General features: G+C 57.2%; 2 protein-coding genes across 8 annotated transcripts in view; one reads left to right on the plus strand and one right to left on the minus strand.

Moving 5' to 3' along the window:
• Positions 1-16,761, minus strand: part of TMEM184B (transmembrane protein 184B) — a 48,807-nt gene that overhangs the window by 7,604 nt on the left and 24,442 nt on the right. Inside the window, exons 1-5 of one of the 5 annotated variants that reach the window (XM_036297005.1) lie at positions 15,639-15,795; positions 14,572-14,820; positions 12,800-12,965; positions 2,448-2,538; positions 1,882-1,957 (exon numbers count right to left, since the gene is read on the minus strand). In XM_036297005.1, the coding sequence (XP_036152898.1) occupies positions 1,882-1,957; positions 2,448-2,538; positions 12,800-12,965; positions 14,572-14,820; positions 15,639-15,704 (648 nt within the window). In that variant the 5' untranslated portion in view covers positions 15,705-15,795. Of the gene's footprint in view, positions 1-1,881; positions 1,958-2,447; positions 2,539-12,799; positions 12,966-14,503; positions 14,821-15,638; positions 16,011-16,761 lie in introns of those variants that run through there. The other 4 variants (XM_036297006.1, XM_036297003.1, XM_036297007.1 and 1 more) reach the window with 4 other exon arrangements.
• On the plus strand, positions 2,037-10,304 carry LOC118649697. Of its 3 annotated transcripts, none has more exons than XM_036297008.1 (3): positions 2,037-4,792; positions 6,422-6,678; positions 6,963-8,027. In XM_036297008.1, the coding sequence occupies exons 1-3, from the start codon at positions 4,651-4,653 to the stop codon at positions 7,344-7,346; spliced, it is 783 nt and encodes a 260-aa protein (XP_036152901.1). In that variant the 5' UTR covers positions 2,037-4,650; the 3' UTR covers positions 7,347-8,027. The 3 variants fall into 3 exon arrangements, 1 of the variants encoding a protein (XP_036152901.1); XR_004965719.1 differs by adding an exon at positions 8,036-10,304 and having other exon boundaries at positions 2,050-3,824; positions 6,422-7,900; XR_004965720.1 differs by adding exons at positions 8,036-8,803; positions 9,287-10,304 and having other exon boundaries at positions 2,063-7,900.

A 16,761-nucleotide genomic window follows, 5' to 3' on the forward strand; every position in this document is an offset into this window, starting at 1 on the left:
GAGGTCTGCAGGGGAGCCCAGTGGTCAGAGCTGTGGGTGCCACCAGGAGAGGCATGTGTGACGGGGCTAGGGGGGGTGATACTGCTGTCACACCCCACAGATCTGCCCTGGCCTCCCCACCCCACCTGGAGGAGCTGGGACCCCCACCGACAGCCCACAGGGGAGGAGCATCCCCTCGTCTGGAGTGAGCCGGTGAGCGAGCGAGCTAAGAGCCGGCCACAGGCGGGCGCCCGGTCAGCCGCTTGATGCCCACGTGCCTGTGGAGCCCCAGACGTAAGCACTGTCCCCAGCCTGATACAGAGGAGGGAACTGAGGCCCAGGGACCCTGAAGCGCCAGCAGGAGGTCCTACCCTGGGACAAAGCTGCCACCCCAGGGCAGGGGGCGGGGCTTTTGTTCTCTCCCCTTTTCCTACCTCTCCCAGCCACTGCCAGGAACAACGGTGGAATATCCGGAACAGCCAGCCCACAGGCCTGGGGATAATTTATAACAAGGCGGCTGGAGCTAGTGATCTGGGATCAAAACTTTGTACACAATATAATCATCAAAGAAGGCATGAGTCACAGGCGCAGGCGCCCAGCCCAGGGTAAACAATGGCCCTGAAAGGCCCCACCCTGAGCCCGGGACAGTTTAACTCTTTCCCTGCAGGTCCCTCAGGGAGACTGTGAGTTTAGAAACACCGTAAGGAAGGAAGACGTGGAAGCTGACCTGGAGGCCCGGGAGGTCCGGGCAGGCTCTGTGGGAGTGTGTGCCTGGCCCTACACAGAAAAGCCAGACCTTCAGCAGGCCAGAGGCTGGCTGTGGTTCATTTCCCCTCAGGTTACTCTGGAGTTGCTGGAGGGGTCGGAAGGCCCTGTGGAGCCCCAGAAGAGACTCAGTCGAGGTCGTGCAGCTGGGCATGGCACCGGACTCTCCCTCCCCAAACAAGAGATGGTGGGCTCTGTGCCAGCACCTTGCGAATGCTCTGTACCCACCGCCTCACCTGTTCTTTAAACCATCCCTTGGGATAAGTAACATTACGCACATTTGACAGAAGGAACTAAGGCTCAGAGAGGTTAAGTAATGACCCGAGGTCACGGTCAGAGGAGAAGCTGGAAATCAAACTCAGATGGTCAGAGGCACAGGCCCATGCACTTCACCACCACACGGCCCCGCCCAGCCCTTCCAGACCACAGGGAGGCACTGGGAAAACGAAAGCTGCTGCTGCCAACTGGGAAATGGGGGAGGGACTAGAGACAGGACACGCCTGGTTCGTCATGCATCTTGTTTTTTTCAATCCTCACCTGAGGATATTTTTTTAAATATATATTTTTGTTGATTTTAGAGAGAGAGGAAGGGAGAGGGATAGAGAAATAGAAACACTGAGAAAGATCGATTCGGCTGCCTCCTGCACGCCACCTACTGGGGATCGAGCCCACAACCAGGGCATGTGCCCTGACCTCTTGGTTCATGGGTCGATGCTCAACCACTGAGCCACACCAGCAGGGCTGGTCTTGTATCTTTAATGCAGAAACGCTCCTTCCCTCTAGCCCCAGCTGATGAGAAGTTTTCAAACGGAGATTCTAGAATCCCCATGCACATCCTCCGATTCTCACATACACCGAGACTTGGTCAAAAGGGGCAAGAGTCTGAGACCACTTCATGCCCAGGACGCCTCTCACTGCCCCTCCGAGCACCCCTGTGAATGCAGGGGCATCCCTAACTGTGTGGGGAGTGGATGCTGGGTTTTGGGGGGGGGGGCTTGCAGGAAATGGGAACTCCAAGGTGGAGCCAGGGCAGCCTGTGGCAGGGTCCACCCAGCTGGCCTCTGCCACCCTGTCAAGCAGGGGCAGCACAGCCCCGCAGCTGCTGCTCCAGGGCACAGACCGTGCAGGGGCACACACCTGCTTGCAGAACCGCAGGAACCCAATGGAGTACGTCTTTCCCCAGAGGCAGCAAGTGCCATACATACAGCTGGACCTGGAAGAGACCACAGAGGAGATGGTGAGCAGAGAGCTAGGACTCGGGGAAGGTGGGGCTGGGGGACGCCCTCCCGCACATCCAGACAAGCCAGGGCACAGCAGGGTGGGGTGGGGACAGGGCAGAGAGCCCAGGCAGCTTTGAGCCCGAGGCCAAGTACAGGGAGCCAGCGGAGAGCATTTGCAATTGCGGTAAAGCATGAGGGAGCAGGCAGCTCGGCGGCCCGCGGGGAACAAAGCACCTGAGAAGCACTGACTGTAAACAGTGCAAGAGGGAGAGAGAAACAGGAAAAGACGGGAAGACAGAGGAGAGAGAGCCGGGAGGCCCTTCCGAAAGTCCCAATGAATGGCCTTGCTCGGGAAGCTCAGGAGACACAGCAGGTCAAGGCCACAGGCGCAGAGGAGCTGCATGTCCAGCTGCTGCGGGGACAGCTCGGAGGAAGGCAGGCCTGGAAAGCAGGGCGCGGGGCTGCAGGGAGCTGTGTACTCACTCGATGGGCTTCCCCCGGATCTCAGACATGATGGAACTTTCTCCCCCGAGGTACTCATAGCACAGGCTCAGGAAATTGTAGATGACCAAGGCTGTGAAAAGAGGGTCCACAGTAAACCACTCCCATCAACAGGACGGTCAACAGACGGCAGAACTCTGAGCAGCAACGAAGTGAAAGACCAGTCACAGCAGCAACAGAGAGCCCTGAGGGACAGGAGAGCCGCACCGTGAGCTGAACACTCCATTTTAACCAAAACCAGGCCGCACCAGTCGCACTGCTTGGGATGCTACGCACTGCTCTCACTCTACAGCGTGCACATGGCGACCTCAGAAGTCAGCTCTGTGTGGGGAGACGGGAGGACAGGCGGTTAGGGTGGGCACGGAGGGGCCTTGGGGGAGCTGGCCGTGTGCCCGCTCTGGGGTTCAACCAGGTACTGGCTTTAGAATTCATCCTATGCTCTTTTCTATTGTGTTATGGACCACGAATTTACAGCAAAACAACAATAAAACATTCTCCGGGGGGCTCTCAGGAAACATTCTAAGCAAGAATGAGACGGCAGCACTCCGTTCGCTCACAACCTGCAGTGCACCTGCGTCTGCACTAAACACAGGAGAGGTGCGGAAAGAGGCACACGTCTTGAGAAGCTGGGTCAGCTCGTTCTGAGTCAGGAGGCGACTGGACATCCCCACAAAGATAGAATCTGCGAGAGCGACCGCCCGCCGGCAGAGAAGTATGTTGTAAATGCTACGCTATAAATACAGCAATGCGCTGTGATGGCTCCTGGTCAGAGATGTCTGCTGGGTCAGCAAAGCGAAGGCTGCTGCCTGCAGGTGCCAGAGCGAAGGGGTGTGCCAGGAGCGAGGAGGGCGAGCGTGGAAGAAAGAGTGAGTGTGTGGCAGAGGACACCACAAAGGACGGGGCCGGAGGGTCGGGGCCGGAGCAGGGAGCGAGGAGAGGCATCCAGAAAAGCATGGCCAGGGCAAGGTCAACATGGGGCCAGAGAGGCCCCTTCTCCTCTGACCCTGCGTCCCCTGCAGCACGAAGGCCTCGGGGCTCCTGGCACAGCCCCTGGTTTGGCACTCAGGGTCTCCCCACTGATGACGTGGTCCCTGCCCACCCCTCACTCTTCCTGCCCAGCAACGCTGGACGCCCCTTTCCATCAGCAGGTTATTGCTTTTGCACTGGCTGTTCCCACTGCCTGGGGTGCCCCTCCCTCCGCACTCCCATCAGACACCACCTACCCTGCGAGTCTCTGGCCACCCTAAGCCAGTTCTCTCACCCACAGCCCTGATGACGTGCAGACGCTGTGCAGACCTCAACACGAAAGGCTGGCGACACAGTCGGTGGCGAACGGTGGCCTTCAACTTGGAAAGGAAGGTATCTGGGTGCTTTTTGCCACTCACAGCTGGTTCGGGCCTGGAAGTGAGGGCCCCAGGGAGCACCCTCTATGAACACGACCCATAGCACCTACCACACTGTGCTGGGACTACCCCTTAGCAGACACAGAGCAGAGGGGTTGCCGCCTGGGTCTGCCACGGGATTAGCTGTGAGCCTCAGTTTCCTCATCTGTTAAATGGGGACGGGAGTCCCTACCTTCACAGGAGGCTGCGAGGTTGAAGTGAGTATGCAAAGTGTTCGGACGAGTGGGCAGCACTCAGCAGGGCTGCGTGTCGGCTACTACCTGCCTGCCTCCCTCAGGGGCCAGCATCCCGGGATGGGCTGGGACCCTGTGTGCTGCCGGCCCAGCACAGGAGCAGCTCAGGATGTCTGGTGACTGCAGGCATCCCCACTGATCACTCAACGACAAGAACTACTCTGGGGTACGGGGAGGGAGCATCTAGCCAAATCTGACGTCAGCCTGCTAATGGCCTTTGTCCAAACCCACACGAGGCCACATGGAATGGATGTGTCCATCCCAGGCTGGGTCCAGCCATATTGTGGTCGACGGTTATTTTCCAAAGACGGCCACACTCTCTGACACTGACACAACCGCTGCATACGGTGGACCGGGTGGCGCAGAAGCGATGCTTCGTGGCATCTGACACTGGGATCAGAAGCCTCTTTCCTCTGTTCTTTCCCGAGACGCCTGCCCTTGGATCCAGTCACCGTGCGGGAAGCCCAGGCTGACCCCCACGTGGGAGGAATTGAGGGCCCAACAGACACCAGCACCCACTGCCAGACACACGAGTGAGTCAGATTCCAGATGAATCTGCCCCGGCCAAGACCCCGCTACCACGGGCAGGGGCACACCATGCCCACGTGCGTCCTGATGCCTGCCTGGCAGTCAGCAGAAGCAGACGGTTGTTTTACACGGGGCTGTTTGGGATCGTTACCTACACAGCCATGTAAGTAGAACCTAGACATAAAACCACCTGTGGCGTTCCCAGGGCGTGCACGCTCCTCACGCGTCCCGAGGCCACATATTCTGGTCCCTCTGCCTCCCAGAGGGACCCGCTGAGGTGCCGCCTTCTCCTTGGTGGCCTCCTCTGTCCTGTTGCCATGCTCACTTCCCACACGGTGAGCTCTCTGCCCATCCGCCTGGAACTTCCAGTACAAGCAGCAGCGAAGTGGCAGGAAAGCCATGAACGCCGAGCCAGCCCTCCTGGGTGTGGGCGTGGTCCTACCACTTGGAGCTGTAAACATGGCCACATATTCTGGCTACACTCTCTCCACCAAGATGTTTCATTTGGGCCCAGGTTCCAGGGGCTCAGAGCAGCAGGGCAGGCAGCCATGCCCACACTCAGCTCTGTGCTCCAGTTCGCCCTCTCACGGGATGCTGAACAGATTTCCCCAAGGTGATCAGATTTCCAGGCCGGAAAGACAAAACCCTCCAGGGAACCCCCAGGGGCCGAAGTTCATCAGCCCCTCCACACGGAACCACTCTCACAGCCAGGCCTCCTGCCATCCACGGAGAAGAGCCTGGCGCCTGAGCTCACATCCTTTCCTGTATCACATAGGTCTGCATGCAGCCAAGCTCTGTGCTCAGTTGGTCAGAACTGTCAAATCTCATCCATCCCTCAGCTCAAGATTCTCGACCTTTTACCAGTGCTCTGGCCAGCGAGTCTGTATAACACCAAGTTGGTGACGATGTCTGTTAAAGAATCATGAGTGAGTCGATAACGCGCTCTCAGAGAAGGGAGGCAAGACAGACTGTCTTCCAGATGGTCCAACCAGCCCACACCAGGACCATCTGGACAAGCCAATCCCTCACCAGAGAGTTCCAGAGCCACCCCAGCACCCGGCCAGGGTGTTCACAATGACAAGTCAACACACCCCAGGAACCAACACAAAGATATGCTGCCCTGGGCATCGGGAAAGCACAGCAGATTCGCAGTGAGGTTCTCAGCCAGCGGCCTTGTTGCCTGACTTCCCCCTGACCATGGTTTCAGTTCTGGCCCCTGGGAGGCCTCAGAGAAACAGAGTAACTCTATGCCCCCTAAATGTTTGCTACAGCCTCTGTGCTAGGCTCTGTGCTGGGCCCTGGGGACACAGAAATGACCAAGGATCCCACAGAAAAGGCCCTCCCGTGTGAAGCAGGGCGTCCAGAATGAGGGAAGGGACGGTGTCTGTCTGTCTCCGTCTCCTGCTCGGGAAAGTGAGGTACTGGAACTTTGGGCTCCATCCTGTGCGCCTAGAGAAATGCACACAGTCAGGAGAGCAGGACAGGGTGGGGATGAAATGCGGGCTGTCCTGGGTCCTTGAGGCCTGGAGGGAAGACACTGGCACTCACTCTCTTCATCTGTGCGCCAGTAACCTTGCCCAGAAGGTCAGACAGGACCTGCTTAATCCCAGAGGTGGATCCTACGACCTCTGCTCAGTGTAAGAGGCAGTCTTCAGAGGGGCAAGGTAGTGAGCTCTCTGCTAGTGGAAGCATGCAATCAGAGCTCGGCCCTTTCACATGGGCCACAACCAGGGCATGGCAGCCCCTTAACAGGCATTAACTATAAAGGGCCTGAGCAGCTGACACTTTACAGGTCCCTCCTTTCCAACCCCGAGACGCCTGCCTGACTTTCTCTCCAACCGGAGCAGCAGGGAAAGGAAGCTGTCCTCCAAGAGACTGTTCTCCACCCCGCCCCCCTCATCCCTGCCCCCCTCCCGGACAACTGCAACAGCACAGCCTTGGGGGCCCCCAAGGCTTCACGAGGGGCTCCCTGACAAGTGCACTCAGCAGCCTCTGCCAGCAAACCCCGGGGCAGGCGTCCTCATCGGCTCCCCCCCTCCCACACTACAGGTAAGTGAGGCACCCGTCTGCTCCACAGACACTCCCTGGGCCCCATTCTGTGCCCTGGGTGCACCTGGCCATCGCCAGCTCACTCCTCCACGCGCCTTCCGCACCGAAAGCAGCCCCGGGGCCTCGCTGTCCTTGCTACACAGACACTGTTATTTGGAAAGACTCGGGCATTCGTTTTTCAGATAACTCACGGGTGAGCCCGGGAAACTCAGTTTTGACCACTTGGGACAGAAATCTTCCCTGCTCAGTAAAGAGGGCCTCAGGACTTTCTTTCCTTTTTTCAGGGACTGATGATCACTGCGGACAATAATGGGCACAGTGCACTACAGCCAGGGCGACGGGCTCTGCCCGACACGAAAGGCCCAGGGGTGCTGCCAGGCAGGTCCTTCCCCCACACTCCCCATGTCATGTCTGTCCTTTGCTGGTCCTGCTTCCTGCCACCTGGAATGCCCTTTCTCTCTCTCAGGACCTCTGCTGGTTCCTTCTGCAAACCTCTTTATTCTGATCAGAGCTCCTGTGAGTCCTGGCAGCACATGGCGTCGCCGGCCTTCTGTGGCGTGTTTGCGGCCCTCGGCCGGGTTCATTCTGGCTACACTCTCTCCACCAAGATGTTTCATTTGGGGCCAGGTTCCAGGAAGCGAACCTTGTCCAAATCTGAAACTGGGTGAATGAAGCGTCATTCTTTAATTGTTTCATCCAGGCCTGTAAAACCTCTTCCCCTGACAAGAGTTCATATTTTTCGCTGAGAAACTCATCCTGTGTTCCTTCACCAAGCCTGGCACAGGGCAACCCCGGGCCTGGGAGCCCCAGGCGAGCCTGGCGTCCAGCAAGCACGTGGGAAATCCTGGGCCAGCTTCTTAGCCTCTCAAATTCCTTCCCACGGTTGTAAAATGGGGGTGATATGTATTCCTCCGGGTAACTGGGAGGTGAGAATGAGCTAAGCCTAATGAAAAATAGGTGGTAAAGCTGTGAGCCCACACCATCGTTACTGGGAAAACAGTGCTGCGTAAAGCAACGGGAAGCCCTCTCCTCTGCACCCTGGCCTCCTGCACCCCTGGATCAGCTCCCCAGCTCCTCAGGCTGCCTCAGAGTTATCTCTAGGAGCTACCTCCCACGCCGACCACAATCAAACACTAAATGCAGAGAAGGGGCTGGTTTCCCGGCTACCCCAGCCTGGCGCTGCCGTGTGAACTGCGGTGTGAGTTACAGCCCTCACCAGATGGTAGGTACTCGGTCAGAGGGACCCTGGGCTAGCCATTTACTTCTCTGAGACTCGCCCTCTCCTTGGAAAATGGCAATATTACCACCCACTCAAGCTGTTTATTTCCTCTCCCCCTCCCCCTCCCCCTCCCCCCAGAATGCCACTGAGATGAGAATGAATCGGTGGAAAAGTACAAGCCTTCAAGGACAAGGAGATGGCACCGGAGGCAGCCGACAGCAGTGCTGACAAAAGCTCTGAGATGCAGCATGGTCAGCGTGGCCCCCGACCAGGAGGGCCCAGGACTGCAGGGGAAGGTGCAGGTGGAAAACATGGCTGCAAGTCTGTGCGGCCTTTACTTTCCTGGCCGGTGGGGACAGCTCCTTCCTCAGAGAACTCAGCTCAGCCGAGGGCAGCAACGCGGACACTTGCAGAAAACAGATGAGGTCTGAATGTGAAGCGCGAGGTGTCTAGGTCCCTTCCCCCAACTGCACCCTTAACTCAGCGTGCCCAGCTTTCACCACCCAGAGAACATTATGACCTGGGGAAACAGGCCCAGGATAAAAAAATCTTCATCGAGTGCCTGTCCCCACCACTGCGTAAAAACGGCACAGGAAAACCATGTCCTGTCACCCAACTGGGAGGCCGGCAGTGTAAGCCCCATTCTTCAATACAAAGAATAGCCAAGGACACCAGACACTTGAGGAGCGCTTCCAAAACAAAGGTCAAAGGCCAAGACAAACAAACAGGGAAGTCAGGAGACCGAGATAATGCAGGAAACAGAAGAAAACTGCAATTAGCGTCCCGGGAAGGGGAGATACTCTCTCCCACACCAAGCACAAGGGACTATAAAATAGAACAGGAAAGAGCGCCTGACGCTTTACAACACGATAAAGAAAACAAAACCTTCCGTAGGAAAGCTCAAAGGTAAATATTTAAAATAAAATTTAAAAGCTCCTGGGAAATAGAACAAAAGAAACCATAAAGAAAACTTACAGGTCAATCCAGAAGTGCAACATCCTTCCAACAGGAATTCCGGAAAGGAGGAATAAACTGGGGGGGGAGGGGGGGTAGCAAAGGAACACGCAAGAACATTCTCGGCACGGAGGACATGGGCTTCCACGTGAAGGCCCCCAGGCACCCCGCACAGTGACTATCCCGCCGCCTCTGAGATTTCAGAACACTGGGGGCAAAGACCATAAGCAAAGGGGAAAGCAGGTCACACACAGACATTAAGAGCCAGAACCCAGCCCTGGCCTGTGGTTCCGTTATTTAGGGTGTCATGCCATGATGCCAAGGTTGTGGGTTCGATCCCTGGTCAGAGCACATAGAACAATTAACCAATGAATGCATAAATAAATGAAACAACAAAATGATGTTTCTCTCCTCTCTCTCTCTTTCTCTCTCAAGTCCATTTTTTAAAAAAAGAATCAGAATCCAGCAGACTTTCCGAAAACAATGCTGGAAGCTGAAAGACTGAAAAACCTGCCTTCAGAATTCAGAGGGAGAGTAATTTCCGTCTTAGAATTGTACTCCCATTGACAACTAACCAAACAGAACAATATAATACATATCTGTAGACAATTTTCAGATTTCAAAAAACAGAACCCCCATGCACCCTTTTCTCAGGAAGCTCCTGGGAGCCGAGCTCTAACCAGGAGAGGGCGAATCACCAACAAGGGAAAATGACCCCAGGGGACAGGTGGTCAGCACAGGAGCCAGGGTTCCCAGGACGCTGGGAGGGAAGACCCAGGGCAGCTGCCGAGCAGGAGGCCAGACCCAGCCCAGAGCAGGAGGCAGGGCGTCAGGAGGAACAGCACCGAGGAAAACCCAGAGCGAAGGGACATGCGCCTCCTCTTAGAGAAGGCGCGCTTCTAATTCAGTGAAGCGTTCGGGAACAAAGTGATGACAGATACAGAGCAAACAGAGTAAACCAAACAGCAAGACAAGTGGCAGCAGAGCAAAAGCACAAGGAAATGTCATCTCGAGGCACCTGCAGGCTCAGCGTTGAACAATGTTTATAGACATGGAGTAGCGCACACACGAAATGCGGACTTAGAAACGCTTGTCACCTTAAAAAGATGAAGGAGCGAAGCGTGTGGGTGTGCACAGCCGGAGGTGAGTGCCTGAGTCACAAGCCGCCCAGAGGAAGAAGTCTGCTACTAAACACTACATGACACTGGAAAATCCAGAAACAACAGTCTACGCACGTTTTTAGGTTATTCAAGGGAAAAAAAGTTTAAGGAGTTGAAAGTGGCCCTGGCCGGGTAGCTCCATTGGTTAGATGATCATCCTGATTTTAAAAAAATAATAAAAATAAAAAAAGAGTTGCAAGTGCAGTGAACTTGGGAGTCAGAGGAGTTGGGGCAGCTTGTTTCGTCCATATGCATGTATGACTTTAATAAAAATAAAATGTTCATTGTTTTAATTTTGTTAAAAAGAAAAGCAAATGTCGCGTAATGGCCAGCAGAGGTCTGGCTACTGTGAAGTAGGAGTTCCTTGGCCCAGTCCGTCCACTCCTGCCCCTTCCCCGTCTCAGGAGACTGGGAGGAAGGGGAACGCATGGGGGCCTCTTTTTGAACTGTAAGGGACACGCCGCCACCACGCCTGCTGGGGGCAGGTCCTGCGGAGCTGCAGCACTTGTAGATATAAAAACTATGGGAGAGGGTCCCAGGCACGGAGCAGAGGTGCGGCAAAGGGCGAGGCGAGGGCCACACCGCCCGCGCGGACACGGAGCTTGTGGACGCTGGTGGCCTGTACTTCGGCGGCTGGGGCCCTGTTTGTAAACTGCCTGGGAGGGGCCCAGGGACAACAGCGTTGCTAGGAGACGCAGACTTCTTACAAAGGACCTTTCTGTAGCTGGGAGGAAGGTCTGGACAGGCAGGGCCTGAACAAAGAGGCTTCTGGAGTGGGAGGAGCCGCCAACCATCTGCTGCCACCTCTGGGGCCGGAGCAAGGGCAATGCGAAGGCTCCCTGGCTGTGCCCCCTTCTGCCATGCACCCCAGTCTGCAGGGCCTGTCCCCCGACCATACAGGGGAGGCTCCCTGGGCAGGGCAGAGCTTTTTTATTCTGAATGAACAGAAGCAGAGGCTGCGCCATGCGAGGCTGGCAGGTGAATGGAAAGGATTCTTGGCCTCACCTTCTCCAACCCCAACCTCTGTGGCTCCCGAGGTACCAGAGGTTTTGCTGGGGGCTCTGCTGCTTCCAGGAATATCAGGCACTAGAGCCCCACCTGCCTCAGCACCATCACCCGGCAGGGCGAGGCAGGGACACCAGCAGGGATTTTAATGAGGCTACATGTGGATGAACGCAAGGCACAGAGCAGGTGTTTCACCAAGTCCCTTATTCATTCCAAACAGCCAGAAGGAGGGAGCACCTACCATGTGCCCGGCTCTGCTGGCACTGCCCTCAGGAAGGGGAGAACCAACCAGGCACTTCACTGCACACCGTGTGCTGCGGACCGGGTCTGGGAGGGGAGCCACCGGGAAGGCCTCTCCGAGGGGACACCGCGGCCCAGATGGAGGAGGGGGAGCCCACGGAGAAGAGCTTTGTGGGCACTGGGTGAACACCCGGTGTGCCAGGCCAGAAGGGAGGCCGGTGTGGCTGAAGGGGCAGGTGGGGAGGGGTGTTAGGCATCTGAATTTCCTCACCAAATCCAAAGGCGTTTCCTGTGCCTCTGAGTGCTCAGGGACACACGGGTTCAAAACGGGGCAGAAACAGACTCCAGTTTCTCGGGGGACGAGCATGAAGCCCAGGGCCAAGAACCAAGCCCTCCCAGGTCAGAGAAGCTGACAGGCGGTCATGGTCAGAGCTGCCTGGTCACAACACAAGGAAAACCACATCTGGTCACTTTACCAGGAACCAGCAGTGCAGGTACAGGAGACGGGGAACACATACGACCGTGAGAGGGGGCGAGCATCAGAAGGGATCTTGAATCCAAGGACCCCTCCTCCCCAAGCTGCTGGCCTGTGGCCTGTACTGGGGCCTCTGGCCCCTCCGTCACCCACAGCCCATGTAGAGAGCTTTGTAGCCTGCAATTTCGCATCATATTTTTAGGCATCAACAGTAAGAAAGAAGATGTAAATTTCCCTGTGTGGCCAGCAAGGCTGTGTATGTCCCTGTCCCTGGCTCCCAGTGCAATCCCTCCTCCGGCCACCAGCCCCCCACAGCCACCCCACCCTGGCTGGGCACACGGGGACTCCTCCCTCTGCTCAATTTAGCTCTCCGCTCAGCCCAGAACGGACTCTCCTCCTCGCCCTCCCTCTGACAGGCACCAGCTCACTCTCCAAGCCTCAGGCCAGGACCACTGGGCCCCGGTGAGAGAGGCTGCCTGCCCTGCGGTGACTGTGCAGGTGGCACAGACTCCTGGAGGGCTGGCTGGTCAGGGCCTGTGTGCCTGGAGCTCAGTGCCAGAGCTGGTGATGCCCCTACATCACATGCAAGAGCAGAGGCCCCCAAAGGCAGTGAGCCACCTTCTTGGGTGGCACAGTAGAGCTCCTCCAGGGACAAAGCCCTCAGACTTAAGGCACATGGGGAGGGAGGCCCCGCACTGCCCCACAGACTCCTGGATAAACCCCAACCCATCTGCACCTGGAGCTTCTATCTACAGACAGATCGCTCATTTGCTGCCTGCGCACCCGTCTGAGACACCAGAGCTGAGAAAGGGGACACGGGGGGAGAGTCCCTGCTTCCAGGTGTCTGTAATGCTGCTCTGGGAGCCCCATCGCAAAGGGCATCTGAAGGTGAGACTCTGGCCACACCTGTGCTGTCACCTGTCGCTCTAGGCCTGGATGGTGGGTAAAGAAGCGAGGGGTGGCCCCGCGAGGAGAAACCAGGAGAGGGGCCCGTGGCTCCCAGACGCCAGGCAGGAGGGGTGCGCTGCCCACGCCGGCCCTCCCTGGTGCGCGCCCACACGTCCTCACCCTCGTAGCAGTCGCGCACGGTGCCGAAGTACACGTAGTACTGGTCGTTGGTGAAGAAGAGGAGGCTGAGCCAGGAGTCGAAGGCGTAGATAGGCACGATGAAGAGGATGCGCACGATGTAGCGCTGCTCGTTGGGGCGGCTGTAGCAGCGCAGGTGCATGTAGATCTGCGGGCAGAGGAGCAGTGTCGGGGGGAGGCGGGCGAGGGGTCTAGCTCAGCCACTCACTAGACCTGTGACCGAGTGACTCCACCGTGCGCCTCAGCCTCCTCCTCTGCAAAAGGGCACGGTGAGTGTGAGGCTGCTGCGAGCATCAGACCCCGGGGTGCAGAAAGCCTGTGGGGGTGCAAGCGGTGGCGCCAAGGCCGGCCTCACAGACTCAGGAGCACGAGTCCATGCCCGAGACTGTCCACATCCAAGCGGGGAATCCAGCTGTAACAAGCACCCTGGGACCCTCGTGCACGGCCAGGTTTGTGTGGTGCAAAGGTTTTCAGTGTGTGTCCCCACTCCACCTCCCTAAACACCTGGTCCCTGGGCCATGGAGCTAACTCACAGGCGAGGGGGTGGGTGCCCACCCGCCCCATCCCCTAACTAACGTATGACGGGGCAGACGGGACCCCCACTTCTACGCAGGGTGGATGCTCTCCCTGGCTGCGTGGCTGCAGCGATGTCCTCACCTGTCTGACCTTCCCAGCTGGAACAGAGGCAGCGCTCCTGCCGCACGGGCAGTTGGGAGAATGAATGCGGTTTTTAGAAATGGGGGGTGGGGATAAAAGTTGCACACAAATGCCAAGACCTGCTCTAGCCAGGAACCTCGTCCCAGCCCGAGTCCCCCATCCCAGCTTCATGACTTCACACTTGGCCCAGCCGAGCCCTGGGCTCGGAAAGAAAAGAACAAAATATTCCCCATCTGCAATGAAGCAACTGGGTTCTAGAAAGGATGGGGAACACAGGGCAGCGGGAGAGGAGCTGAAAGGGGACCCAAAGCTCAGCCTCTGTCTTTGCTGGAAACCTTCAAACCTCTCCTTGCTCAGGCAGCCAAGGCCCGTCTCAGGCCACACCAGGCTCCTCTGTGCCTGTGAGCACGGGGGACAGGACACTGACTTCTACCCCAGCTCTGCCAACGACTAAGTAAATAGGCTAGTCCCCTCCCTTCTCCCTCTCTGGGTCCCAATTTTCTCATCTGCGAAGGGGTCACTGCAGCTAGGTGCTCATGCACAGTCCCCCAGCTCCCTGCAGCTCAGGCTGGACACGGGACTGACAACTAGGTGCTCACGCACAGTCCCCAGGCCCCCAGCAGCTCAGGCTGGACACGGGACTGATATCAGGTGCTCACGCACAGTCCCCCAGCTCCCTGCAGCTCAGGCTGGACCCGGGACTGACATCAGGTGCTCACGCACAGTCCCCAGGCTCCGTGCAGCTCAGGCTGGACACGGGACCAGTTCTGGCCCAGGGACAGTGAGCAGAAGAAATGAGTGTCGTTTCTGGATCTTGAAAGGTAAATACCCAGAGTGCCTCCCACGTGACCCTCCTCCCAGTGGTCAGGTGGATGATGCCTTGGAGCTGCAAGATGCTGGAGCCACAGGTGGAACCTGAAGCGCACTGGGCTGGGATGTGAGCAAGCAGTCCCCTTCTCCCAGAGGAGCTCCGGAGATCATGGGGGTCATTTACCGCTGCAGCGTCGCCTGCCCGCGCCTAACTAATACCTTTTGGACTAGAAACCGCGCAGGATCCTTCTAGCCTTCGGGCTCAGGGACTCCTGACTGGCCGGTACCTGGTGGCAGGTGATGAGCAGTGCCGTCCAGACAAAGAAACCGGAGATGGCCTGCGCGGCAGTTGTCATCAGGAACACGGGCTGTTCCATGGCTGTGGGGCTGCCCTCGGGGACTTCGGAGACGCTGGGCGAGGCTGCCGCCATCGTGGGCGACACTGGATCTGGGGCCAGTGCGGCCCCCCTCACTGTCATGGTGCCCGGCAGCAGGGGCTCCCTGAGAGAAACCGTGGGAGTGAGCGAGGAGCTGGCCTAGAGAGAGGAAATCACAACATTAGCCTCCTCCCAGCCAGGGCCAGTACTGGAAAGAATCTCCCAGGGTTCTATGTCCACCTTCAAAACGTGCCCGGACTCTGACCAGGCGTCACCCTGGCCCCAGCCATCACGCTGGAGCCAGCCTCATCTTGTCCCCCCTGAATTAATGGAACAGGCTCCTCACCAGTCTCCCTGCTTCTGCCCTTGTCTCTGCTGTCCAGCCCCACACAGCAGCTGTGTGAGCCTTCTAAGATGTCAGCCAGACTGGCCTCTCCTCTGCTCAGAACTCCAAAACCTCCCGTCTCCTTCGGAGCAGAAGCTGAGTCCCTCCCGTGGCCCACATGACTGCCCTACACGGCTGCCCTCCGTGGCTCTGGTTGTTTCTCATCTCCTGCAAGTCCCACCTGATCCTCTACTCCAGTCACAGCCTCCTGCTGCCCTCGGATGTGCCACAGCCTGCCCTGGCTGCAGGCCTGCGCACGCCTCTCTGCCCAGCTGCCCAGCTCTTCCTAGGACCCTCTGCCCCCTGCTGAAATGGATGCGACTCGGAGCGTGTGGGCATTGGGAAGAGCCCTAGCTGGAGTACAAGGCCCAGATGCCCACCGACCAGCCCTGTGTCCCACTGGCCCCGGACGGCCTCTGCTGTCTGACCCAGAAAATGGCCAAACCCCAAAACCACAACAATCTCAGCCTGAACCCTGAGAGCAGCCCATCTGACCTCTCACAATTTCCAAGGCTAAGCTGATATTCTCAGCCAGAGCTGAGCCTAACGGGAGCTTTCCTTGGGCCTTCCTGGGTGCACCCGGGCCTATCACCTGATCTGCTGATGTCTCCCCACGCTTCCCGGCTCTGTCCCACATTCTGTCCAATGCTGCCAGCATCCTCTGCCACCATCTACATCATGTGTGCTCTTAGCTGTAAGTTTCACCCCCTGAGAGCCCTTTACATTTCTATTTTCCTGTAAAAATAAATGACTTCTAACACACCGACCAGGAGATATATCTAGATTAGAAACCAAAAATGGAGAAGACAGCTATATAAAGAAACTAAAAAATGGAATTGTCTATATAAAGATTGGTGACAAGCTTTGAAAAAAGAGACACAGTGACAAGTCTAAGAATAGTTCCTGTAAGAATGATTGCAAAATTGAAAACCAGTGCCAGAAATATTTCTTTAAAAAGGATACTTGGGCCTGGCTGGAGTTGCTCAGTGGTTTGATTCCCAGTCAGGGCACATGTCCAGGTTGCTCAATCCCCAAAAGGGGGCGTGCAGGAGGCAGCCAATCAATGAGTTTCTCTCATCATTGATGCTTCTATTTCTCTCCCTCTCCCTTCCTCTCTGAAGTCAATAAAAACGTATTTTAAAAAAATTTTTTTTAAAAGAGGAGACTTGGGTTGTAAATCATCATCTTTGCCTATAATCCCAAATTAAATGAACAAACGAGAATCGAAGGGGGATGAGAGGAGGTGGTACAAAGACGCCAAAATCCTCACCTTCTGAGCGAGAGTGTGTCGGAGGCCGCTCTGCTCTAAGGCAGTGCTGAGAGGCCCCTGTGTCGTCTGCCCAGCCAGGCCAACTCTGGGCTCTGCCCCTGCCCACAGGAGGGCACACCAGCAGGCTCCAGCCAGCCGCTCCCTGGGGCTGTCACTCACACTCTAGTGCCTCTCTCTTAACCCCAGAGTGACACTAACACTCAGAGCTCTCTCGCTTCCCTCGTGTAGGTCGCCCGCTTCACAAGAAGAAACCCACTCAGGGGGACTCGCCCCGAATCAGAGCCAGGGCTCAACGCAGGTCCCATGGACACGCCGTCTCCCACCGGCCTGGAGGCCCAGAGGAGCTGCCCCCACGGCAGAGCCTCCCGCAGACAGGGCCCCGCCTGTCCTGCCGCAGCTGGCACTGTCCTCACAGGAAGGGGAGGGCCTCGCCAGGAAGGGTGGC

This window comes from Myotis myotis, unplaced genomic scaffold (assembly GCF_014108235.1).
Source record: "Myotis myotis isolate mMyoMyo1 unplaced genomic scaffold, mMyoMyo1.p scaffold_m19_p_3, whole genome shotgun sequence".
In the NCBI taxonomy this organism is placed as follows: Eukaryota; Metazoa; Chordata; class Mammalia; order Chiroptera; family Vespertilionidae; genus Myotis; species Myotis myotis.